Genomic DNA, 27,191 nt, shown 5'->3' on the forward strand with positions numbered 1-27,191 from the left:
AGCAAGCATCCCGGTAAGGTTCTAAAAATATTGCAGTTCCCCCGAACCGATCTCACGGGGATGCCATTTGTGCGGTGCAACATTGCAGCAGTGGAGGTAGCGAGTTGCAGTAAATCAGCGAATACCATCCTGAGCATGAGCCCCGGGTACCTCGCGCATGATAGACGTGATCGCGGCAGATGAGCACAGCGTCCGTGCAGCTTTGGGCGGAGAAGGTTCCTGCAGCGTTAAGGAAAGAGCAATAAATCGAGTCCCCGAGCCGAGATGGCCTGTGCACCGTAGGGAATATGCAATGTAGGGCTAGGTAAGGCAGCTAATTATAACACGAAGCCGTTTGCAGTGCGCTCAACGCATTATATGAGGAATAATCAACGGGAATCCGGCCAGTTTCACCGAGAACGTGCTATATTCATTACCAACTAAGATGCCATAATGCATTGTAATTCATGTAAACTTTAATTTCATTCGAAAGATCGATGATACAAAAATATGTCTGAAAATTATTCCCTCGAACATGTTTGGATATTCTTTCATATTATCTACAAAAGAAAATTGGGCTAGCGCACGAAATCCTCATATGTTCTATAACCGCCATGCCTTTGCATGAGAGAGTGCACTCCAGTGAAGGTTCCTCGATAGTTTTATTGCGGAATGCAGTTCACCTTGAGGGCCACCGTTACCATCTTTCTCTGTTTCTTGTTCTCGCTAACCTCCTCATACACCAAGGGTCACGAATCAAGTCGCATGCAGAGAAACGCATATGAAATCACAGCCTTAAACATAAACATAAAATAAATGCCCTTGCACTTCGTTTACGATGCCCGTGTAGCAACTCTATTTCAAAAACGCGTGCGACCAGGGAGCCTTTAAATTGGCGATTTTCCAGGCGTACGATTTAATCCCTGCCCGGGGACGGCTCCAGCCAGTATCTCCGTGTATGAAAGTAGTAATTGCTCTCCATATGTGCCTCGGATCGTTTCACTTCAATGGGTACTGAAGGGAAGAGAAAAAGAGAACGTTCAACGGAGAGAGAGAGAGGAAGAGAGTCGTTTTTGATGGGCGCAAGGCGGTGTATTTAAAAGCACGCAATGGGTTTTAAATTTCAATTTCAACCGAACGTACTGGATGGGTTCCATGTGAAGCCGCAATTGTTAGGCTCTTTTCCTGCATGGTCACCTCACGGTTTCTTCCGGCACCGTGGTAGGGCCTAATAAAGCAGCACCATCTGAGCGCGGTTCTGGGACTGGTTCCCGAGAGCTCGCGCACCGCGGTCAGTAATCTTTCGCGTATTTCTTCTATACGCGCCGCAAGTTCATCAACCTTCGATCGTCGCTTGCCAACGGGGTGGCGGTTCTGTTTCTCCCGCAACTAATCATGTGCACATCTCCACCCGGTGATGGGACGCGGCGATTGAGGTCAGGTTTAAGAATTTGTTGAGAAACAGAAACAAGAACCCACGGTGCTTCCATCGGAGAATGGTGCGTAGATATCGCAATCGAGTGTGCGTTAGCTATTTCGAACGTGCGTGTCGTTTTTCTTTGCTAGGCGAACATAGAGCTAAAGAAGAAACGGAAGATGAATTCTTCGTCACAACAGAAGATCAGGTTCGTCTCCAGTTTCCCCCGACTTCTTAGTGCTACAATGCTAGCGTGAGCAAACCTGCCCACTTTGGAAAGAAAGCAGTCTCCGTTGGCAAGCGATGCTATCGAAATCGGTGTTAATGATCTCGTTTATGATCGTCGTTACGATTGGTCTCGGTCGGATGTATTCGTCAAGATGCTGGGATGTTTGCCAAACAAAACCTATAACCTGTAAAGTTTTCTGCCAGTGCACGTGATGATGAAGAGCCTATTGCCAAAACGAAACCTTCAATCACGTGTAGACTATAATTAAATGCGCGATCAATTAGAGCAATCACTCTCTTCTACGCACAGGGCTCGTGAACGTAATCTAGCAGTAGCTTTAGCGATCCTAATCCCTATCTCATTTTCCATCCAGACCCATTTCAAACCGGTTTGGTGAGGGAAAGACTATGCACTCCAAGATATGGTTTTGAGGGGTTTTATTTACATTCGCCCTACACACTAGTCATCAACACGACGGTTCCATCGAACACCGGCTAATGTAACGAGAAGGTATAACTAACGGATGGGCTGCCAGTACTCAAGAACGTCGGCGTACTTTTTGCGTTCTGAAAAGAAGAATAATTATCATTAACCATTACAAACAGGAGTGCTTCACACAACTAACCGGGTGTTGGAAAGTCTTCCGGATGCAGCGAAATATAGTGGCGGAGAGTAGCATCTTTTTCGGCGAAATGGGCATCGCGCCACTTATCTATCATGGTACATGCTGCACCGACGGCTAATGCAGCAGCGATGTGTTTCTGGATACCTATTGGAAAACAAACACAGGATTGATTTAGTTTTTATCGACTGATGGAACGTTACATCACAACCACCGAAGTTTGTACACATTACCGCTGAGTGGAGGACGACCGGTGCCATAGTTGACGTAGCAGGCTCCTACGAATCCAAATAAGCCACCCACCAATGGAGCCCACTTATCGTGCAGCCAGGACTTCGAGAACGAGCCCGATAGCAATTCGTCTGGAGATTTTCCGCCGTACATTATTGTTTTTCGTGAACGCGATACGGATTTCGTTAGTACGGCCTGTCTACAGCAACTGACGTTCGCTGTCAAAAGGATGACAACAGAAATGTTCAGCATAGCTTGTTGTAAAATCTTCTCTAATCTCTTCGATTTTATTTATCATATTTCAAAATTGGAGCTAAGATTAAAGATTATTCTCTAACAAATAAATTGGGTTTATTTCAAACATATCATTTCAACTATTAAAATACCTACAAAATGCTACAAAAGGTAGCACACTGCCACAGTTGATATCATGCTATAAAATTTGAAGTGCTATAAAGCATACGTTGCTTTCTAGTCTATTTTCCAAACGAAATATACAAAAATATTATTTAGAAAACCTGTTTGTTGAGTTCATAGATTTGCGATACATTCATAGCTAACATGTCATAGACTCGTTGTGCAGATGAAGAAACATATGGCGTATGATAATTTCAAATTTTTAAAGCATGCTAGCATCTTTCGTTTAAATTTTAGATTAGGACTATTCGTACACAATGTGAAGCAGGCAAATTTACCTATGAATTATTCTTTTAACGAGAAGACAATTGTTGGTTTCCAATCACAATAGATGTTGTAAGTCGTCCACGTGGTGCTACCGTTAATCAGAATGCGGCTGATGCACGATTACGATTATGCGCTTTATCTCATTATACAATCTAGGTTGTTTTGTCTTCGTAAGCTTGTCAACGACAATTTTTGAATCACCTAGCACGTGGTCGGGTCGATGTTTTTTGTAAGTCATTAGAAAAAACGCTCACTAGTTTTAGTTAATTGTCACATTCGTACCTTCAACCATTTAAAATTCACTTAAGCCATAACCTTTTGCCAGAATAATGCTGATATGCCATGGCGTCCGGTAACCGTGCTGTTAGCGCTTATTTCCCATTGGTCACAGGTTATCAACGATGGAGTTCCCTGTGATACCCCATAATCTTGGAGTGCGTAAACTTTAAACATATTTTTAAGTTTATAAACAAAAAAGAGCTGAGAGCTACAAACATTCTTATACTTTTACCCTCTCTATCAATATGCCACCGTAAAAATGCCGCCAGCATCATTTCATCCAGTATACCCTCGAAAACGATGCACTTTGGACCCCGCCTGATCGGTGTATGCCTGCTACTGATTCACTCCCATGATTGGTGCCTCGTGTTTTATGAAATGCTGCCGACTCTCACCGACCATTCGAGAGCGGCATCGTGCGGTATCACACATTAGCGTGCATTTTCCTTTCCAAGGGGAGGCTTATCAATTTAATTAATAGCCGCCTTTGGAGCCAGTCGCGACCGTTTGGAGGATGATCACCGTTGCGGACCGGTTTGAATCGTCAGTCGTTGCTGGGCATCTGCAGCATTCAGTTGAGCTGTAAGAAATCGTGCGGAAGTGCTGCCTTTTTCGGATTCCGTAACGGTGGATCAGTGCCCAAACTTCCGCCTGAAATCCGGCGCTAGTATCTGCGCAGTGTATCGCGTTCCATAGTGCCCCTAGGTGGGTTTATTGGCACCAATAGCCAGCGGCCACCGTTAGTGTCAGAAGGATCTGTCAAAATGCAGCCTCCAAAAACGATGGGTCAGTAGCAAGGAGCTGGGTGTGGTAGGAACACCGGTTAAGCATCCTAACGGCAGCACGTGGTTGCACCGTGATGGTAGTGATACGTAGCACAGTGTTTTTACTGTCAGTTAAATTCATCGTTTCAGTGCACCGTCAACTGAAGCGGCAACATTCGGGCTTACCCCAGATGGAGTCACTGTCACGCTTTAGCAGCATTCCGGTGGTCGAAACCGGCATCAAGACGGCCGGTACAGTGTACAAACGCGTGAAGACGAGCAACGGGCTACTGACATGGGGCTTCGAAACGGCTGAATCGCTCACGTACGCTTTGATCGACTCCTTGCGCCCGGCAACGAAGATGATCGAAGGTCCACTGCACCAGTTGGACAGCATCATGTGCAAAAGCCTCGATTTGGTCGAGCAGAAGGTGCCGTCGATGTATCTTCCGCCAGAAATGGTACGCCAGAGATACGCGACAACGTAGACTGAGCTGTGAGGTAACAGTCATTAACTGTATGCTTTCCCTTTTTTTGGGCAGATGTTTTGGAACACCAAGGAGTACATGTCCGATCATCTGATGAAACCAGTCCTGTCGCGTGCAAACTCGATGAAGAACCTAGGACACGCCGTGCTGGAATCACGCGTGTCTAATTATGCCGCCGGTCGGATCGATGGTGCGCTGGTTGTTTGCGACAAATACGTCGAGCGATACCTGCCCACGGAGCCGCAGGATCAAGTTGACTGTAAGTACCTCGCCAGGACTGGTCAGACGCACACGAGCTCAGCTTGTGCAACACTGGCCGGTTATCAGCAGGGAACGCCTTTGCAGGCACGTCCAGACCAGCATGCCTATCATCAGATTTTGGTGACCCTTACGACCCCAAAATAGGATGATAGCACTGCACGCCATCAATCATTGCATGTTGATTGTGCGGCCAAACATAATGCTGCAGCCGACTTCGTTAGGCGTGTGTGCTTGTTTTTTTTGTTGTTACTTTCGATCTTTAACGGGATAGCTGTTTTTATGAAGGGATTTGTTAATACAATTAAGCGAGACTGGTGTAGTTTTACAGCTTTACTAACATTTTAGCTAATGAATTATTGTTGTATGTATATTTTCAAAATGAGTGCATTTATGAGCTTTTTTTTCGTATTTACACCCCGTTCAAAACTGCATTTTAGCTTCCGGAGCCACCTGTCCAGCGAATAACACAAATGAAATGCACGTGGTGCAAACATTTCACCGAGGTCAACAGTTCTCTCGTAAGCTCAAGCGACGGTTGACATTCCGCACGCGCCAGGAATTAAGTGCACTCAAGAAGCAGAGCACGGAGGCTGTCCACGTAGTCGCGTATGCGGCCGAACTGATCGCAACCAACCCCCGGCTGGCGATGCAAAAAGCCGTCGAACTATGGCACTACCTGAGCAAGGACGAACCGGAAAACCAGGCCCGCCCCCAGACCCTCGAACAGCTTGCTGTACTGTTGACTCGTGAATCCGCTCGTAAGATGGTACATCTGATCAATTTTGTCACCGGTGCCGTAACACGCGTTCCGAAGCTGGTTCGAGCACAGACTCGCGAAATCGTGCACCACTTCCTGTTTGCAACCGACCAGCTAATGAAGACGGTGCATCTCGAGAAGGCCAAGGCAGCGACCCTTTCGGAGGCGAGCGGATTGATGCACAAAATACAGCACACCTACGATGATCTGCAGAACCAAACAAACCTTGCGCTGGTAAGTAGCAGCTGGTGGAACTCGCAACTTTGACGTTCCGAAGCTCGTCGTAGGATCGTCCGCATTAGACGTTTCAAAATTATCCTTGAGTGCTGTTCTGATCGGACGTAAAATTCCTCATCTTCCCACACTTTCACCCCCAGCATGGTCAGCTATCGCTGGCGAACATAGATCGGCACGATTTTATCCATTGGCTTTTGTTGAAATTGGTAAGTGGCCGTTAAAAATTGCTTTTCGAAAAGATCACTCAAAGGCCCTTTCGGTGTGCAAAACTCGCTGAATATCGCGTTCGGTCACGTGCTTTTCTTCGCTCGTCATCAAGGTGGAAGTATTCTTTCGCATCTCTAATGCTTTCGGTTGCTTATTCTAGGAACGCTTGGCAGTTTTTCTCTCCGGAAGCCTGGAAGCAGAGAAGATCACCACCAGCGGAAATCCACGTCGGCGTATCCAAACCCGGCCAAACAACAATCCGATGAATTCGAATATTAACGGCGTGTACTAGCGTTTGCCGTTTGCCTAAGTCTGCTGAAAGACTGAACCGTAGACCGTTGTTGCTTCGAAAAAACCACATCCCGCTCACCAAAAGGGACCTGATAAAGCCGTGATGCCCTTCGCGAGTTCGGGGTAAATCCGGTGAATGTTTCCGTTTAGCATCTAAGTGCATTTTAATATGTATTTTTTCTATTGTTTTCTGTTTGCTGTTTGTTAACACGATTAAATGGCGATAAACTAAAGTCCACACGTGTCGACTGTTTTTTTTTCTCTGAATTAGGCGTCTTTTATTCTGGTTTGGCTCTATACAGCTTTCTCTTACGTTAGTAGAATAAAATTACAATCGTTCACAAAACGGCAGGATAATTTCAACTTCATTCCTTCGGCTACCGGAGAAAGATTTCGACGCAATCGATGTGGACTAGGCGCAATCATCACAGCTTGCCTGCCACGCGTTCGCCTACGTTCACCGGTCGCTCGTTCGGACGGAGCGAATTGAAATATAATTTACGTGTGTGTTTTACAGTACGCAACGATAAAGGAGAACACACAAACTTAGAAGAAAATTAAAACAAACAAGAAACATAACAAATCTAATCTGTTCCTGATTGCGGCTTTGCTGCTCCCTATGGATCGGGTGCATCATTTGACGCAGATGTGCTGCGAGAGGGTTTCTTAGCATTATTTCAGTTTGAATTTGGCACAACATTTCCTCGACTGCAGCCAGATTTTCAGGAAGGATTGTGCCATCGCGTTCAGTTACGCATGAGCATCGATTCGGTTGGCATTGGCACTGATCGTGCCTTCCGGCTTCACAAACGCCGTTCGATTATTTTATAATCAAAAGAAGTCATACGTCGAAAGCAGTCGTAACACTTAAAGTATCATCACATTGAAATCTTAGCGCATTTTAGGCGATATACCACGGGTTACGAAATGGTGTGTGTGTTGAGTTTCCGCCGAGGCATCCTTGTTGCATCGAGCCCCGTGCCACAAAACTAGGTTCGGCCCTGAGGATTACGAAAGAAGAAAAGAGCATTATTTAGCTGCAAGTAAGGCATAACAATAGCAGTAGCATGACGAACAACGATGTTTAAAAAAAATTGGTTTGTTACCCAAGCAGCAACCTTGTCAGCGAAAGCATTAAAACATAACATCTGTGTTAAGCATTAGGCGCAAATGAGGGAATTATAGATAAGCAGCTGTGATCGCCTTTCAAACAACGTGTAACGAGGTAACGAACCTTTTCGAGCGACTTTCGGTTTCCGCCCTACCAATTCCAATATATCTAGGTGAGTTGAGAGGATGAAATTTTGGAGCACCACTAGACCAACTATCTCATAGGTAGGGTGCAAGGGAACATAGTGCGGCGGTGTGAGCAAATCATTGCTGAGTGACAATCATAACATACAGTACAATACGGTGCCAGGATAATCAGCACGTAACGCATCCTTAAGGGATTTTATAACGGCATTTTTGAAGGCCGCAACTCACACAAAAACATCACGTGCTATCAGTGAACATGTAGTGTACGGTGTCGGAAAAGTTGCCATCGATCTTCGGAGCATCTTGCCCACTTTTGTGACGTGGTGTGTACGTGTCGTGATCGTAGTGTCTTTTTGGGTGCATCAACGGCAAGTCTCACAACTCGGCACCACATCAGCTGCCCTTTATCAGTTCTCGGCACTGGCAATACTACTAGCTAGAGCTGCAGCAGTGGCTACTGCTGTTGGCCGGGATGACCGTTGGTGTGTTTGGTTGTGGCATTAATGGTAGTACTATCACTGCGATCGTGGTTTATATTATCTAGCTCGATGTCGGAGCAGTTGTCCGAGTTGGACAGTGCCGAATCCATCGAGGTGATTGTGTTATTTACTTTTTTATCGCTGTACATGTCACCGGATCGCTTCGGCAGCAAGGGTTCGTCCGCCGAAATGCCATTATTGTTGTCTGACTCTGCAAGAGGGAACAGAAATATAAATTACAGTCCCATTTTGTCGACGGAGTCATCTGTTCGATCCTTCGGGGGAGCTTACCTTTCTGTTCTTGAGCACGTGCTTCTTCCTCCTGCTTAGCTTTGACTGTTTCTGGTGTTAGAGTTCCGCTGTTCACGTTCTCAATCGCAGAGCGAAGCTATTAAACAACGAATATGAACGAAATAATAGAATTACATGTCAGTTGCGAATTGTGGTGCGTTTTCATCCTGATGTCCTTTGCTTACCTCCTTAAGAGCTACCACACCGACCAGCCGACCAACGTTAGTCACGTACGCGTGATTGATGCCAACCATCGAGAACAGCGAGTGGACCTTCAGGATGGACGTTCGCTCGACTAACTGGAACGGAGCTGGATCGATGTGCAGGTGATCGACGTCGATCGATTTCGCCATTTCTTCCATCTCCCAGGCCTTCTGATCCTCGGAGGACATGTCGATGACGCGTTCCCGCGGCAACTGCACCTTCTTCGAGATGCCAGGCGTGAGAGGCGGACCTTCCGATCCGACGATGCTCGGTGTGCCGATGGAACCGATCTCGGGATCAGGTGTGACGTCCTGCAGCGTGGCTGACTTACGGAAGATGATGTCGAACGCGGACCGTATGCGACTCTCCGTGCCCGTGATCGTGGTATAAGGCGTGTGAACTGGGCTGTGCGGAGACAACGGACTGAGTCCCTTCAGCGTGAACGAGTTCGTTTTCTTCAGGATCGATTTCTTGGGCTGTGTGCCTCCAAACACCGGTGTACCTGTAACGGAGGCGTTCGATTCTCGGCGTGCTTGCGGAGGCAGCATCTCATTGTTGGCACGCTCCCGGAGCTTCAGGATGTCCGGTGCTGGGACCACCTCGAAACGGGACGGACGCCGTGCCTTCTGAGCTTCGGCCGCTTCGCGCTTCTGGCGCTCCTGTTCCTCGCGAGCTTTTTCTTCAGCTTCCTTCATCAGCTTGGCAGCCACTTCGAGGCGTTTCTCACGACCAATATGCTTGTCGATCATCTTGATCAGCTCGTAACGCTGCACGCTACCAAGCAACACCTTGTTGTCGGGGCTGTCGACGATCGGCAGGCTGCGCAGGCTCTTGTTCGCCTTCAGGATCTCCTTCAGCTGCTGGTACGAGATGCCCTTCCAGATGTAGCGCACCTCGCGCAGCATAAAGTCCTCCACGTAGATGTTGTACATACCCGAGCCGGACGGCAGGAGATCGGGCAGGTACGGCAGCTTCTTGATCAGGATAATGCTGTCGTACATGGACGGCTGCAGCAGTGCGGCTACAGCGTTCGAGATAAGGGCCGCTATCATGACCGGCACGATATGCGTTATTTGGCCCGTCATCTCGAACACGATCACACCGACGGAGACCGTGTGTGTGACGGCACCGGAGAAAGCTGCCGCACCAACCACGGAATACCCGCCAGGGATTATCGGGGCGAGCATGCCACCGTATCGTACGCCATGCGGGAACCAGAGGTGCATCGCTTCACCAACTATCCGGCCAAACGCGGCACCGATCTTGAACACCGGAATAAACATACCAGATGGCACGGGAATGGTTGAGGCGATGATCGACAGGAAGAACTGCAGGAAAGAGGCGACAAATCGAGAGACAATCGGTGAACTTCGAGATCCTGTGTGAAGCGGAACTTGCAGCGTATGCTGAGCGTACGTACCGTGTACAACAGGTATATGATGAGGTTCGCGAACACGTTCGTTTCGGACGTGCGCCAGTTCGACACTACGGCCGCCTGCTCGACGGTCAGCTCGTGTTTGGTCCAGGTGAAGTTCGAGAATAGCTGGTGCACTTGATCGTGAGTGCTCAGCTCACCAGCGATATATTTGCCAAATCCAAGTGGGAACGAAAGAGTGGCCACAATCAGCGCCACAATGCCAGGATACAGGAAGCGGCTGTAACGAGATAACATAGTGAAAGATCGCGATCAGGACTATCGAGGATGGGGACAAACCATACACGATGCTTACTTCTTCTGCAAGAATTTGTTCATCTTTTTGTTGGAGCGCATGAACAGGACGTACTTTCGATGTACCCACACGTACAACGCACCTCCTAGGCCGCAAATGAGTCTACAAAATTTGAACGAACACAGTAAGTAGGCTGTTCAATAACATAACACCTCTCGGGTGCTCAGTACGCTCACCCAATCAGTGCGAACACGAACAGCTCCTGAGGGTCGAAGGGAAAATCCGACGTGAAGTTAGTCGAAAACATCGCCGTTACGGTGTCCGCTTTCTGGAACCATACGGCTAGCAGTCGGAACACTGTCGCACCGCAAACGGCCGCGAAGAACCCACGCCAGTAGTTACGCACGGCGAAGTACGTCGTGGTGACCTCAATGCTGAACAACACGCCCCCGATTGGGGCAGCAAAGCAAGCGCCAACACCGACGGCACACGCCGCCGCCAACATCTCGGTGTTGCGCGATTCGTTCTCGTAGATCGATTGGAATGATGTGATGATCTTACTTAGCAGCTGCGACACTATACTAGCTATATGTACAAAGGGGCCTTCCTTGCCGAGCGGCATACCACTGCCGAGGGTTGCGGTCAGGCCGATCACCTTCGCGACCAGCGTCTTGAAGGTGAGATATTCCTTCAGCGCGACACCGCGCAGGATAGTCTTCATCTCCGGAATGCCGGAACCGATACTCTGCGGGGCGACCAGGTGGACGAACCCGGCCGAGAAGAGGATCAGGCAAACGGGCAGCGAAACCCAGGCCAGGTATTGCGCCACCGGGTGGTTGGTGAGATCACGGTACAGCCAAACACGAGCTACAAGTCCAAGGACATGCTCAGTTAGGACGGTGCTATGATCTATGCTGTCGAACCACAGCCTGTTACTTACAGTTCGTGCACATCGAGATGCCCTTATCCATCACGTAGGATAGCATCGCCATGATGATGCCGAGCATCGCCAGGAACACCCAGTCTTCGCCCAGCCGCGCGAATGTGTTTCGCCACAGCCACGACGCGGCTTTGAAGCACTTGTTATCCCGGACGTCCAGCAGTTCCTGCAACGGTTTCCATCTAGTTGGTTTATAATTTTTGAAACATGGCTCATCCTGCGCCGTTGCACCAAGCGGCATTTCAGGGAAAGGAATGGTAGGGTGGAAAGGGATGCGAGGATCACATCAAAAAGGGTTACACCGTTGGGAACGGTCCGCGGTTACCTTGTTTCTTGCTTTATCATTTTTTTTTCTTCGTCGTTCAAGAAGCCTGAGTCTTCGCGCTTCATCTTTGGCGTATTCTCCTAGGTCCTTGGTGTAGCGACCATACATCTGTGGAAAGCGATGTGGAAAGAGCGATCAGTAATGAGAACCAACTGGCAAAAGTACTATCATCACAACCATGCAACGACAAACGTCATGCTGCGGAAGGAGTTTTCATTGCTATAATTTACGGATAACATCGCACTAGAAACGCAAGCAAACTTATGAGATGAGGCAATAGCAAAAGATAGCATTCGTAAATGGAGCTGTACGGTGAAAGAAAAACGACATCGAGAGCATATTCAAACGCTTAAAGCGACCATGAACTAGCAGCATACCGGCTGTAGCGTTTTACGCACAATTTTAACCCGTTCATGCTGCTATGGGCCACGAGGACAGCCCAAAAATATGACTGATGACAGTGTCCCGTTTTCGCAGCTCGAACCGCCTGCAATAATTGTTGCCTGGGGGAGGCGACAGGAATGGAAACAATGCTAATTTGTCGCGGTGGTTTGCCGGGATAATAATAGCACCAAAGAGCATCAGCGCTGCGAAGACGCACGCCTGTGCCCGGCAGAAAAATGCTCCCAGGGTGTTATGATGTCGTAATCGGGGAGAACACCGACGTATGCTTGGATGGTTGGGTTGGCTGTCGGTGCAAAAATCCCCCAATCTCAACGATAATTAATAGTTACGTTGCTCTTGAACTGTTTTGGCAGATAGGTCGGATGTGTAGACGAGCCCGTTTGGAGCTATTCGGAAAAAACATTCTAATGAAATGTGTATTATTGCTGTTAAAGCTAACCGAAACGCCATCAGACCCGTTTTTACACGAAAGGGCATTGATAGATCGCAAAGGTAAAATGTGCTGAAAGGCAAATTAGCGAAGGATAGAAATCATGCTGCTAGAAAACTCAAAACCAACGGCTTTATTCACCGCACGAGACAGCCATGCCCGAGCCACTGATGGGAAAATGAACCATATTGATTTGCTTTTAAATGTCGACACGAAAAACAGATCTTTCAAACACTCATGGCAGGTAGTAAAAACAGCATCACTAATGGAGGACGGAAAAATCATGTATCCGGTAACATTATCTTCGTGCGTAAGAGTCGCATCAAACGAGCGTACGTATGCAGCATGTTTAGACATTCAGTCGGACTGGGTTTCTTTCTCTCCTCATCGTTTGAGCGCGAACATGCGAAACAGAGTGGCAGATATGCCAACGAAACACATATTGTTCGTAGAATGGCCTTGCACGACGATTTTACGACAGAAAGCACGGATAGCGTAGATAAGAAGTAAATAAATCAATCATACATACGAAAACAATCACCGGGATCGCTAAATAATGTGTTTTCAAATCGAACGAATTGATAACGTTAAACAGAAAGAAATTAAAGTTCAGCGTGCACTTACGATGCTTCGCTTGCTGTTAATGAGCATATTAAGCATCCGTAAGTTTAGCGTCAGTGTTCCAGACACGGTTCAGCGAAAGCGTCAACGAAGCGATCAATTTGAAGATGACTCCCAATATCTGTAATTGCACTGCACTGTGGACAAAGTGTTGCTGTTGGACCTGACAGGATTCGCTGCCAATATGGTTCTTCGTGTTGGCGTGTAATGTGTGTTTGTGTGCCACTAGTGTCCACTGTCCACTTACGTAGTAGAACTCTTCAATCTCGATGTCAACGATACCTCGCCGAATTTCTTCCTTATCTTGTGGATCGAGATCGTCCAGGGCGCTCCCGACAGGACACCCTAGGGTCCCGCTAGAGACGCTGCTCGGAACATATGCACTTGCCTCGCTTTCGCTGCCACTTCTCGCGATACCTACAGCTCTAATATCATCTCCACCATCACCGGTACTGCCGGTCTGTTCTAGGTTGATTTGTGACGGCACAGCCGGGGCTTTGGCCAAAACCTGTAGGGCACTGTGTTTCAGGCGCTTCCGGCGGCTAATGAGTCGCTTCTGGTGGTATTTATCACGCTGAATATCCAGCGAGTCCTTACGACGTAGGATAATTTCCGGCTCGAACGAAAAGTCCCGTACGTATTCATCTTTGATCGGTATATGCATTGGAGAGTTATTGGCTGAAGGACTTCAGATATTGGCGAGCGAATGATGGATTACGCTGCAAGCACTCTTTTTGGCTTTGGTGACTGTATACGATTGTCTGATGCTAAAAATGCAAAGACGATCAGCAGGTAGAGAGTTTTGAATGCATTTAGATATTATTTTACCAACAACAAATCCTTAGGATAACGTACGTCCCAAAGATAAACTAAACAAAAATCGAAAATATGTTTAAAAACAAAACACAATACTATGGCGCGCATTTACATCGGGTCCTTCGTTATCCTTGCAAAATCGCGCGTCATAAGATGTTGCAAAAATTGGCAAGGAAAAACAACGCCATGAGTCATATTCTAACCTGCGGCAGACGGTGTAATCCACCATATCCCCCGGGTGGCGAAATGATACGAAACGAAACGGGTAATTTGAGACACCGTGACATGGTCACCAAGGTCGAGAAGTCCTAGTTGCCGGTGTGGGGTTTATAAAATTGAAAAAAATGAACCTAAAGTGTAACATCTATTTTACACGAACAATACATCTCGATTGCATTCGCAATGATCATCCTTTTGCGTCATTTTGCTTCATCATTGAGCGTGATCATGCAGGAAGAACAGATAACCTTTGCCGTGAAGTATACAAAATCCTTGATTTTCAGCCAAAAATTCTTCAAAAATGCTCTCTCTGTTAATCTTTGAAAGCTAGAATTTTTTCAAATAAAGGATTTGAAATGCTTTGCAGTTATCGAAAGCTTCAAACAACGCAATTGTCAAAAACTGAAGACTGGAGCTCTAACGGCAAAATAAAAACCGACCCTCTCGAAAAAGTAACGAGACCATATGTAGTTATGAGATGGCCATTGCAGGCTATAAATAGAAAAATTTGCGTTACGATACAATTGTTAAAAATAAAACTACAGTAAAACCACAAGAATAATATACAACGTATTCAACTCCTACTCGCGTAAAACAAAAATCAAGTCCATAAGCTGCACAAAACAAAAATTTAATGAGTGCAACTCCGCTCCACATTGGCGACAGGGCTAGTATTAGAGACTACACTGAAGGTTATTGTGTTACACTGAAGCACATGTAAACTTGCTACGGAACTCGTGCAATTACAGTATACATCTGTGAATCCACGCTCTCCGGTATTTGACGATCGTAGACATGATTTTTCTTATTTTTTTTTGGGTTAGGAAGACAACAAAATAAACACAGTGCTGAACACGCGTTTGGCATCAGCCTCGTCATTCCTAGGTGCGATGTTAGATCTATGTCGGAAACAACTACATACGAAGACGCTCTCTCACACAAGAACACACAATTTGCAGGTGCAATGTGTAGGATGTTGCATCTAGCTACAAAAAGATACTGCAAGCACTATAATGCATCCGCTCAAATCACTCACATGACACGATCGATCTTCAGTTTGTGGAGGTGTGCGTCTCCAATTGAATTGCCAAATATCCCTTCACTTATTCTATAGAACACTTCCTCTTGGAATTGGTTGCAACGGTAAATACTTGTTCACTTGTTCTACAACGTCTTGTACCGCGTTTTTTTTATCAAGAATCACTATTCCACGTGATATCGCATATTTGTTTCTGCTTACGAAAGGAAACGCTTGTCGTCATCGATGATCGCCCTCGTCTTGGTTTGAGTTTTTTGTCAACAGCGCAGTGAGGAAAACCACCTGCTAGACAAATACGCTGCTAATGATACATCGCGTTTCTCTATCGAAAAGTTTTATGGATGCCAAAAATCTCTTTGATTTTTCGTCATCGTCGTGCACGATCGGGAGCTCAATCGCGAAGGTGTGTATCACAACCATCCTGACGCGATAATGCAGATCGATTGTTGAATGTTTTCCCTTTCTTTTGGCAAACCACGAGATGCGATCTCTTGACTGGGAAGGGAACGAAACGCAAAAAACCCTTCTACAATCCTATACGACTGCGGTTTGCCCTAACATCAAACAGCGATCGCCAAGCCGAACGTCACCATTGGCAAACGTTCCGCACAGCACTGTTCGGCGGACCGGCTGATCGTACTGGTGAATGCACGGCAAGACGCTGGGTCGTTGTTCAGAGGAAATCGGCGGAAAATCAGATGCTCACTTTTTTTGTCCTCGCTTGGTCTAGGTTGACCACCGGCGGACCCGGGGGGGTTTATTTTTACAGCGACATACTCTTTTCCTGCTTTGCTGCGAAACACAGCCAGCCGAAAACAGCGTCGCCCATCGGTGGGTACGTTGGATGCGAGATGAGCAACAAATGCGCGCGGGAACGCTGTTCTTGAAAAGCGAAGGCAACCGTTTCGTTGTTTAAAATTTCTTCCAATTCTTAACGACCCACGGCGTGCTAGAAAATCACCTCACAACCAACCGCGCCGGTCGGTCGGTACGGCCAAGATCAAGTTCACGTACGCACTATGAACGAGGTGGATATTTTCACTCGATGCTATTGACCCGCGGTACGATGCGAAACGATACTCTAGCCTTGGTAAAAATCCCATTTTCCGAAGCCAGTGCTCAATACCTATATGCGGCATTACCTTTGGGCTCGACGACGATCACTGTTTAACGATCGGATTCATGATCTACCGCCCGCTCGTACCGGACTGGATCTTCTCGATTTTGTGTTCTCGTTTCGCAATAACAAAAAAAACGCGCAAACACAATGAGAATTAAAATCCGGAAACAAAAACTCGTACCCACAAATCACGATCCCGCCGCGAGTGAATCGCGAGCACGAACTGTCGCTGCAGCAGCCCGGGATGACATTGGCGACCCGACTGACGGGTGGGAAAACGGTCAGAATTTTCCGACACCACCCAGCACCAAACGAATCGACTAATGCACAATACACGCTAGCCTGCTGCTGACCGCGAAGGAGCATAACCCACACAGGTGCCGGAACAGCGGCGTGTGCGTACTTGTAAGCGATTTTTTTACGATCGCGAAGGACGCGGGATTCCTTTTCCGCGTCCCTTCCCACCTTCATGGGGCGCAGTATCAAGAATAAGCCGAAAAAAGAAAATGCCAAGTTCACCGCTACTCACGTGCGACGGAGAGACGAACGATTCGACCGACACGCTGCCCCATTGTCTGAATGACCGCCACCAACAACGACGATGACGATGACGGTGATCGACGATGGATCGGTTCGGTAGATTTCCCGCCGGTTTTTTTTTCTCGCAAGCGCGGGAGTCACTCGCAGGAGAAGTTGCCAATTGCAATAGGTGAAATGATAAGTGGCGATGCCATGCCATTCGAGCGAGCAATGATCGTTAAAATGGCCGGACGCTCTTGTATCGAGAATACATATCGAAGAAATTCACCCCAGAAACGCGATGTTTAATTTTAACTCGCATTTGTAGAAAGGTTATTTTACATATTTTGCAAACACTGGCACCTAGCCGGTTCACCCTCGCGCTTCAATGGGTGGAGCAGTGTCAGGGCATTTGGCTACAATTTAATTAACCGATTGCCAGTGAAGTCGTTCGCCCCACTACGATCATACAGCACGCTTATAGTCGCGGTCTGGCTTCAATAAACGCCCGGCAAAGGACGTGTGGTATGACATACGGCGCCGGGCCACGCCAACGGGGGATAGCAAGTTTACTACTTCCTGCCATTTTGTAGACCGATTTATGCACCGGACAGACCGTGGCGTTGATCCGGGCCCCTCACCGAATCTATCAATCATCTATCGCTACCGAGCTGCACCTGGTGCAGTCCGTAATAGCCGTGCCGATGGGACGCATGCTAGCGGTGAGCGTGTATTAAATACGATTCATCAATTCCCAAGCATGCATGCGCCATTTGCGAGCCGCCAGCTGATCCGCTTTTTACGGCGTTTTGTTTTGCCGCCATTCACGGCGACTGCGGTGACCGCAGATGACGTTGAGCATGATTTATGACGCTTAGCTTCGAGAGAAGAAGGGCTTTTTTTGCGGATTTTGTGTGGAACACCAACTCACGTTTACGAACGATACAAATTTTGGCACACTTTGGCTGCTAAAGAGAGCCGGGGCAAAGATTGTATGTTTGCTGAAGACGGGCTTAACCAAATATTGATCACAATGAAGCCAGCCAAACACGGAACTGACGACGAAATGCAAATGCAAATCTAAGACAGAGAATAACGAAACTCCTGCTTCTCACCTGAGCTACAAAGAAAACCGACGAAAATAGCAGCTAATAATGAACCTTTACAAGCTAACCGATTCAATTCGAGCGTTCATTTGCGATTCGTGTGTGTCCAGAGCTGGAATTGGTTCCGCCAGATACCGGCATCAATTACGGACCCTAATGTGTTGTAATTATCGTACCGACAATCGCGTGGACACGAACAGGCGGCACAGATAATGGCGGCGATGGCTGTGATGGCGGTCGCGTCAACACGCGTCATGCACGCAGCAACACGCCAGCATGCACGTGCACATGCAGAAACGAACAGTATGGCGCTTACAAGCGTGCGGATGTAGCCGTCTTCGTCCGTTTCGTACGCCTCATCGCTACTGCTGGCGGAGCTACTGTCCGGGTCGACGGTGTCACTCATGCTGGGCATCGGCATCGGGTAGAACGCTTGTGCGCGCTGTTTGCGTGATGACTTCTTCTGCCGTGGCATGTTGTCCATTGACGCCTTCAGGAGACGGCGCTCGCGGAACTCTCTTCGTGCGGAAGAAAGCAACATGTACGCGGCATGGTCTGTTAATATCCGTTGTGATGTCTTGATGGTGACATTCCGAGGCAGAATGAACTGTGCAAATTACCTTAGCACCCGCTCGAAGCTAGCCCATTCCTCATCGACTAGCTCGACGTTTTCTTCGCCAAACTCCTCGTCATGGAAGATCCGCTCGGTGTAGTCCGTGGTGTTGGCACGCAGCCGTTCCAGCCCACCACTTGAGGTGCGATGGCCAACCCGATCCCGCACCTTCCCGGTGCGATCTGTATCGGACTTGCGCCACATCTTGCTGACGCCGGAAAAGCCACTCGTACAGGCGTTGGAAAGCCGGACACTACCTACAGGCGTTGGGTCGCGAACGTCTGGAACGTCTGGAACGTCGGAACAACTGGCGCTGCCTTGTGCGGATAACAGCAGGAACTTATCTAATTTGGTACAATTTAGTGCTCAATTCGTGCCTCTCGCGTTGATACGCGCAGAAATGAATATCCACGAAAGAAGGGTCGCGATTGGCTCAACGAGAGTCGTGACGACTGACGTCAGCCGGTGGATAGTTTGTCGGATCGAGAAGCACGAATGAGGTCAACTCCACATCCACAGGTAGGAGCGTGATTTAATGGGTTACATTCCCCGTTCGGCAGTGGCTAGTTATTGCGCCGAAAGGAAGACGATCGCGATCGAGTTAAAAGACTCTGCTCTGGAAACGGAAACTAACTGCACCAGGCGCACATTGCAGTTAAGTTTGTCCACCTTTTGTCAAACACCAAACTCACTATGCTGCGTCGCGACGGCAGCCATCACCGATAGCGGTTACCGGAAGTGATGAACACGATTCGGTGCACACTTTAGCACTTTAGCAAAAACACCACACCGAACGCACGTCCAGATCGCACAAAGATCACCCTCGAACTGATCTCCTGCAGACAATGGATCTGCTCTCTCCGGCGACATCACGCTGGACTGTGTGACTTTCTTCGCTCGCATTGCGCCGTTCTACTACGGGGCAGAATATTTAGATTGATGGATTTTAATGGGAAAATTAGCGCACTCGCGGACGCTCTCCGGGAAGACATTCAGCTGGAGAGACAGCCAGTTAGAACGGCTACTTCTAACTAGGAGTTAGCGTCAGGTAAAGGTTGTTGGAGGTGAGAGGTCCATTTAACCACAGCTATAGCTCCCATTTTCCAACAGGAGCAACAAAAGTGAAGCAGTTACCTCGACCGTAGAGTACTGGCTGTCCCATAGAAGCGGATGTGGTCGTCTGGTACGTTCCTTTTTAAGAGTTTCCGTGCGGACCATCGTGTTCCTGGAGCACGACAAATCGAATGTGCTAAGAGAATTCGAGATGGTTGTGCGTAGACGCTAAAATTCCACCGAACTAGTCGAGCATCCATGGTAGACAATGCTCTTTTATAGACTTTCGGGGACACTTTCGCTCAAAAACAATGCCCGATCGTGTAGTTTCTTATCGAAGAACCAATATTTGGAACTGAGCGTTTTAATTAAAAGAAATCGCACTGCTTACAACGTTAAACGTACCACCGTGCATTCGAATTACGTCACTAGACAGGCACGTTTCATGTACCGCGGTGAACATTGTACAGATTTCGGTACGATCATTAAGCACAGTCAATTTGCACTAGTTACTTTTAGTATTTTGGTAGAAAGGCGTCTTCATGATCTTTGGATCACGCTGCTTTCTTGTAACATGTTTTGGAATATAAAATACTATTTTTATAAATTAGATTGTTGAACAGAACAAGACCAACAGGTGTTGTTTGCGATTTTTTTCGCTTGCTAACAACAACAACTAAGTTAATTTCTTTGCAATTATAAACCAATAAAACCTAGCTGCGAATAATTTCGTTTATTCGACAAAATTGCTCTTATTATATGGTCATTAAACTAGTATTACTGTTATGAAATTGATGGCTGAACAATGATGCCCAGCAGTTTGTGATATTCAAAAGTTATTTGCAAATAATAGTTACTATTGGGGTATAAAGGTACTTATTCGGGCATTACTGAATGTGTTATGAATTAAGTTTTATCAAGAAGAATTGCATTACTATTCATGAACATTTTAAAAACAAAAGTACGATCATGTTTAAGTTATGACTTAACATCTAGTAGCTTTTTAAGTTAAAATTCGATGCTATGTCTGTTTTGGATTTGGATTTGAACTTAGTAAAAAAGCAACAAATTCCTCTTCATCTAAATCACTTCAAGTTTGTTCAGAAACATTTCTCCTACTGCCAAAAGCATAACGGACATTCATCAGTTATCGCTTCGCACTCTCGTCTTGCGGCCAGCTGGCTGGCGAGAGATGTAAACAAGATTCCCTTTCGTTCGACGTGCGTCGAACATCTAGTGCAGCGTGACCTAGGTTCGGGTTCAGTGTTTGTATGCATCGTTCGTATGCACGCTAAAAACTCGGCATCAAACCTAGCGGTTCTCGTCCTACCTTTGACAATATGGTTGGTATGGATGGTTGCAATACCCTTCAGTTATTGCGACGTGGTACGAACGCTGTGGGACTTGGAACGGACAATTAGAAAACCTTTTTGGCATCGGGGTTGCGTTTCTGATCGTGAAGTCAGTAATATGCACTGCTTGGCATTGACCAGCGTTGGGGTGCAGGTGTGAAACAAATAACGAAAAGGAAGTTTTGCCAAAACGAATTCTAACTTTTCCAAGGACGATTAAAGTAAGTTTGTGATGAATTTAGACCTACTTCTAATATTTCTAAAATAATTGCAATGCAAGTTTTTAGTATAAAAAATGTGGTGAACACATGGAAAGGTGCTTTTTTTTACAAAAGCAGTTAAAAAGTTATCCGTTTTGCGATAAAGCAACTATGAATTGAGGCTAACAGAATGGCGGTTTTATGTGATGTTTGGTTCAAAAATAGAAAGCCACTCTCACACCGACCGATGCGATTTGTTCATATCACTAATAGCGACCGGCAACTGCAGAAGCGTGCCGTATCCAAGCTGATAAAAGTAAATTCCCATCTTATCCTAGCCGTGGCCCACAGCATGGATATTTGCACGGTCGGTTTATTCCGAAGGTGGTCGAACTCGTTGAGTTTAAATGTGTCAACCTGTTTTACATCCCCTCATGGAGTAATGCGAAACAAAAAACACAAAGTCGCTCCATAAAGATACGCGCAAATCAGCGGCGAGGCTGGTACGATAACAATGAGGATATCCAAATCGACAAATTATTTTATTGATCTTTTTATTGCAGTGGGTTTATCATTCCCGCTTGCCGTTTAGATAACTGCATAGTGACAGGAAAATAAAAAGTAAAACCAACATAAACAGAGCCGTAAAAGTTATATCAGCTAATACGGGTCTATCTAAATGTTTTACGCTATACTACGCTAGCTAATTCGGTCCATGAAACGTTCGCGTTCCAGCAACTCACTGCAACAATTTGCAATCACAAAACGCATCATCAGCCAAATACCCAATCGATCCAATCATGTCCTTTTGCTGTTGATGTAAAAACTCCAAAAACGATTTAGAAACTCCGTCAACGGCAACGATTATCGTCTATTGCAGTTGAGTTGCATTAGCTAGATGCGCTTGCATTAGCGACGGTCAACGTCAAGGCCACTACGAACACCTCAACACCGAGGCCTACCGGAACCACCCAACCAAAGGGCGTTGACGATGGCGCAAGCTTACAAAAGCACCGCCACAATGCACCCTTGCCTTCACCACGCCAGTTCACCCTTCACACGGCACCCATCATCGGCACGATCACACGGAACCGGTTCCAAACCTAGCGGGCATCGAGTGTATGGAACTGATCAGATTGCGCACCGATGGCCGACCGGCGCGTGCCCTACTAGTATGCAGTCACGTGCGCGTCAGCAGTAGCGTGCATTCCTAGTCGATTAGCATTCAACCTGTTCAGTGGCACCCACGCCAACTCCATCGTGTCGGCGTCACACGCGCTTTCTTACCGTGTTTTCGTTGCTGTCCTCACCGTCACCCTGGCCTTGGTAACCGACCTCCTGCAACAGTGCCATCGTGTAGCGATTAAACCGGCGCGGGTTGTACGGTGGTTTTCCGTCGATTTTCATCCTTTTCTGCAGGCCGATTTAAAATTCAATCTCACTCAATGCGAGACACAAGAGTGCGTTGGAGCTGTCAAACGGTGTGTTCGAACCGTAACTGTGGCGCGCGAATGCTAATATTCGCCAAACACAGAAACCTTCCCGGAATCCAAGTCGGGCAGATACAAACGCCGCCATCGTCGATAAAATCAACACTCACTGGTAAAAGCATTTCGATGCCGTTTCGCTCGGTGAGATATGAGTTGTGCTCGAAGCATACGAGAATCGAAGGTGGCGCTGGCGTACACCGATCGAAATCAGTTAAGGGAGAGGATAGATCTTTAACACTTTCTTATCAACGGTCTGATACACGGCCAGGGGCTTTTTGATCGGGCGATAGCGGCACTGACCTTCCGGTGTAGACCATTCTAGGGCCGGTCAACATGGGGCAGTTCAGTATCTGAGTGTATGTCCTCAGAGATGCATGTTTTTGTGGTCCACAATGTCAAGTTCAGCGCGCCGTTAGGCGTAGAGGACAAGAAAACCACTTCAGAACTGAGGACTTCTTACACGAATGACAACAATCAGGTAAGTATGTAAAATAAGCACGTGCAAGGATCAGTCTGCACATTACAGCGAAATAGAGGTTCTTTTCTCGTTTTATTTACTTATCATTTAATTCGTAGATTGAAAGTGGTAACTTAAAACAGGCAACATTGCAATATTCCAATATTTCTGTAAGCATGTTAGAATGTAGAATGAAGAATATTTTTTCCATATTGAGTCGTAATGTGATGTTTCAGAGAAGAAGTTTGGGGTTTAATTATTCATCAGAGAAACATGATAAGAAGTAGCAACAAAATAAGGTTGATGACCTACCGTTGTAAGGAGGGGTATCATTTATTGATGCCACAAATCCAAATGATTAAAAAATGATATATTGTGTCCCATGATAAAGTTGAAAACTTTTAATGCCTCTACTTGAAGCTACCGAATAATAAAGCAATGAACCATCACTACAAATAGATAAGATCAGTATGGCAAGCACGATACGTCGAAAAACTTCAACAAACTTGTTGCGTCCAATTTTGGGAACAACAACAGTTTAGCAAAACGTGAGCCCTAACGATAAGGGTTATCTCAGAGCGTAGAAGTAATCATGTTGGCTTATCTTTCTAGGAAAGAGTGAGATTTTTTTTGCTTCAACATGCATCTTTAACTATTTATATTCTTATCTTCGCTTGACAACTGAGCTCACGTTTTGCTAAAACAACATAGATTTATTAAGCGGCTTTACACTTGTCGAGTTTATCTTTTGTTTTGATCTATTGTATCGAAATTTTATCACTTCAATAACCCAATAAACATACGAAACTAAATGATAGACAAGCAACTGATCGAAGGAGTTGAAGTATTTGTTTGAGAGCATCACCCGCTTCACAGCACATTGATACTAATTGATAACAGATGTGATAAAACAGTTCCAAGGCAATTAGTTTAATCAATAAAGCAACCTCTTTGGGACAGTATTGCCAGTTTATGTTTTAGCATTTTGAGATCATCACCGTGGTGACCTTGGTGAGCCGGCTCACCTCTAAAGGCAGACTTAATTTTTACCAGTGCCTTCCACAACCAATCAGCTGGGGTCGTTCGCATGCGTGAAGCGCAAGGACGAAGTTGATGCAAAATATGATTTTTAATATCCAAAACACCTTCAAATATTCAAACATCTTTAATATGCAAACGGCCATCAGAAAAACGCGTGATGAGATCAATTTGCGAAAGATGATTTGTTCGATCGGCGTATTACGAATTCCTAGCACTGCATCACGTAGTGCTGCTTTTTGGGACCGTCTATGCGAAACCTTCGCTCGCACAAATCCGAGCATCCGAGCTACTGTTTGCATTGTGTTATTTATTTGCGTGACTCCCCGAGGCAAATGTCAACATCCAGTGGGAACGGAGTTTGGCCTAAGCGCAGTTTAAAACGCCCCTTTTGCGGCGAAGATCGAGTCGGGTTTACGCACGGCAGAGTTAAAAGAAACTGCTCCAGAAATGCCTCGCACGCGGCGCTATCTCCGGCTCATGTCCCCAACCCGCTGTTTTCGTAGCATATTAGACAAATATGTTTGCACAGCCGAGTGCGTGCCTGTACCTACCAGCGTGTGTGTGTAGCCGAGTCCGGGTTCCTCGTCGTCGCTTTGTATTTCCGCCAACACCTGCTTCATCGGCGTGATCTTCGTTGGGACCGTAAGGAAGTCCATCTCGCCGCTTCCACCACTCGCCATACCGAGCTTTCTGTTCTTCATGATGGTTTGTTTTGTGGGGATTTTCTATTACGTCGGAAAACACTGAACACTGAACACGGGATCACGCAACAGTTCACGCACAATTCGCCCGGTTTCACTTATTCTCGCCGGTGGGTGGTGGATATGGCACATATGTCACGGTTGGAAAATCCAGCCACTGTGTCACCTCTCGTTCTTAAACCGCGAGAAGCTGCAAAGAAACGGCGACGTAAACGAAGGAAGGAATTAATATGCGGTAGAGAAAATTCATACGAGGCAAACGTGTCAATCAGATCGGTCAACAGTGGGCCAAACACGTGATGCCGGTCAGCCGGTGACGTTCCGGGGCATCAGATGATAACGCGGCTGCATATATAGTTAAGTGATAATGAAACAGTCAAGTCTTTGCGTTTAGCGACCCTATGCAAAACGATACGATATGCTTGTGAGGCATTATGATACGCTGGATATTGGACCCGAGCTACGTCGCCTTTTGCATAATCCATAGTAGTTAGATCCTAAGCAGAGTAAAGTAGGAGGGATCTAATTTGATACATGAAATTAGAAATCACTTTCGAACGAAAGTCTGCCGTAATGCAACAGCAATGTTAATTGTCTCATTGTTTTAAAACACAAAAATTCAAAAAATTTCTTATACGCCGTTTAAACGACAATATTATAGCCATAAGCGAAAGTTAATTAATTAAGCCGTACCGCCTACCTGCAGGCGGTACAATTAGCAACACTAATGGTGTCAAAACTAATCATAAATGTGTCCCTCGTGGGGGGGGCAATTAAAGGTCAAAACTGGAGTGTGTGCTTCGATATATCGCTACCGCTCACCCTTCATACGATAATTAATCCCAAGGCCACACGAGCCAACCGCAACTTATCACACAACCGGCTTCCGACTGCATGTGCCTGCAGTTTCCAAACAGCGGCTGCAAGCCTCCGAATGGAAATACCCACATTTCAACACGAAGGTGCTTTTTCTTAAACATCCACGCCGCAAATTTATGGCACGAATGCCGTGATTGCATGGGGTGATTTTTTTTTGGAATTGGAATTAAACGCTCATCGAATGGAATTATCTCCTTCGGGCTGCCGTTTGCGTTTGAACGGGGAATTTATGATCAGTCTCGGGACGGAGCTTGTGCAACTTGAGCGTGCAATAGATATGAATCAGGTAGGCTTGCACATTCCTAAATCACAAATGTGAAAGCTTTATCTCTAGAACAACTGTAGCCTTAGATCGGTGTAAGTCGTTCGAGCAATCTCTGAGTCCATTGCGCGTAGCGAACAATAAAATTGCACAAATCATGATGTTCATACAAGCATATTGCTTCAGTGGATGATATTTAAATGCACCGTCCGTAGCGGACTTCAGGCTGAGCTAGTGGACCGAAAACGATGAGCGATAACGAGCAGACCCGGCCCGGGTCGTGACAAGGACTGCCATTGTGTGACAAGGACGCTTGTGTTCGACAAAAGTTCCACCAGAGCTGGCGCATTTTTGACGACCTATCAACAAACAACAGGCCACCACGACAGGGAGCCGTTGTCCCATCACTCGTCGCGTGTCGCCTTTCGACAAGCGAAATCATGCCTTTCCGAGCACCACTTCTTCTCCAAAGCCAATCGGGGTTTCAGCACAGATAAGATATCGACGAATCGGCACTTGGACAAGGCTCCACGTTGTGCTGTTGGGGGTTTAATCTTCTTGCAAATTGCGTTAAGAAGAAGAGTACGTCTGGCCTGATCTCGTGGCTTCAGTTCGACAGGCGTATTTTTTTTCCATCAGACCATTTCGATTTGATGAAGCTAGTACCATGCCAAACTTACCCGCCCCAACTGGAAACTGCGGAAACCGGATCGTGCCCGATAACGTACAGCACAGGGCAGGGTTGATGGACACACATAAGCACACACACACACACACACGCACAAAAAAATACGATCACGATCTCGACACAACGGTCTCGCACCAAAAATGCATCGACAACCGGCAGCTAGCGGGCGTTGCTAACCTAAATTCCGGGCGTTTATATTTCTTTTCACAACAAAGCTCTAACAACGTCCGCGCGCGCGATTTCGGAAGCGCCCATCGGAGCTTTCACCCGAACGAATTGGGGATTCCGTTTCGCATGCCCAACGGAAGAACCGGATCGAGCGAGCTGCAATCGGTGAGCCAGGACGAACAGTCAACAACAAAATCCACAGAATTGTGTAAAAGTTAAACATAAAAGCGAACAAAAAAAAATGAACACACACCGATCGCAACCAATCTCGGCAACCGAAGCCCGCACGGTTTGAAGTCCACTATTCGGTTGCGGTGTGTTCGTAGTACAACACACTCCACCACCACTGCACCGGCCGACATCAACTCGCTGACTGGCAGGCTGGCGGGCTGGCTAGTCG

At 46.7% G+C, this 27,191-nt stretch overlaps 3 protein-coding genes across 3 annotated transcripts; 1 reads left to right on the plus strand and 2 right to left on the minus strand.

Moving 5' to 3' along the window:
* Positions 1-2,054: 2,054 nt before the first annotated feature.
* On the minus strand, positions 2,055-2,664 carry LOC128720084 (NADH dehydrogenase [ubiquinone] 1 subunit C2). Its single transcript, XM_053813730.1, has 3 exons — positions 2,481-2,664; positions 2,251-2,394; positions 2,055-2,191 (listed from the first exon to the last, which is right to left on the minus strand). Exons 1-3 carry the CDS (start codon positions 2,629-2,631, stop codon positions 2,142-2,144), a joined length of 345 nt encoding a protein of 114 aa, XP_053669705.1. The 5' UTR covers positions 2,632-2,664; the 3' UTR covers positions 2,055-2,141.
* A 1,924-nt stretch (positions 2,665-4,588) lies between these two features.
* LOC128730703 (lipid storage droplets surface-binding protein 1) lies at positions 4,589-6,447 on the plus strand. The gene is given in 7 exon segments (XM_053823780.1): positions 4,589-4,666; positions 4,748-4,952; positions 5,021-5,097; positions 5,099-5,177; positions 5,392-5,945; positions 6,089-6,154; positions 6,316-6,447. Coding segments are annotated over 7 exon segments (1,176 nt in total). The 5' UTR covers positions 4,589-4,603.
* A 1,395-nt stretch (positions 6,448-7,842) lies between these two features.
* On the minus strand, positions 7,843-26,659 carry LOC128721822 (chloride channel protein 2). Its single transcript, XM_053815617.1, has 10 exons — positions 26,616-26,659; positions 24,645-24,984; positions 11,613-11,720; positions 11,288-11,453; positions 10,584-11,214; positions 10,408-10,509; positions 10,098-10,332; positions 8,659-10,005; positions 8,514-8,570; positions 7,843-8,391 (listed from the first exon to the last, which is right to left on the minus strand). The coding sequence occupies exons 2-10, from the start codon at positions 24,792-24,794 to the stop codon at positions 8,158-8,160; spliced, it is 3,030 nt and encodes a 1,009-aa protein (XP_053671592.1). The 5' UTR covers positions 24,795-24,984; positions 26,616-26,659; the 3' UTR covers positions 7,843-8,157.
* Positions 26,660-27,191: the final 532 nt, after the last annotated feature.

This window comes from Anopheles nili, chromosome 2 (genome assembly GCF_943737925.1).
Source record: "Anopheles nili chromosome 2, idAnoNiliSN_F5_01, whole genome shotgun sequence".
In the NCBI taxonomy this organism is placed as follows: domain Eukaryota; kingdom Metazoa; phylum Arthropoda; class Insecta; order Diptera; family Culicidae; genus Anopheles; species Anopheles nili.

Excerpts from the sequence above, each read along its gene's own strand:
- LOC128720084 (XM_053813730.1), bottom strand. The coding sequence starts at position 2,631 with ATGTACGGCGGAAAATCTCCAGACGAATTGCTATCGGGCTCGTTCTCG. Across the intron at positions 2,395-2,480 it reads CGGTCGTCCTCCACTCAGCG|GTATCCAGAAACACATCGCT; the intron begins GTAATGTGTACA and ends GTTTTCCAATAG. Across the intron at positions 2,192-2,250 it reads GGAAGACTTTCCAACACCCG|AACGCAAAAAGTACGCCGAC; the intron begins GTTAGTTGTGTG and ends TCTTCTTTTCAG.
- LOC128721822 (XM_053815617.1), bottom strand. The coding sequence starts at position 24,794 with ATGAAGAACAGAAAGCTCGGTATGGCGAGTGGTGGAAGCGGCGAGATG. Across the intron at positions 11,454-11,612 it reads ATGATAAAGCAAGAAACAAG|GAACTGCTGGACGTCCGGGA; the intron begins GTAACCGCGGAC and ends AAACCGTTGCAG. Across the intron at positions 10,510-10,583 it reads TTCGTGTTCGCACTGATTGG|ACTCATTTGCGGCCTAGGAG; the intron begins GTGAGCGTACTG and ends CAAATTTTGTAG.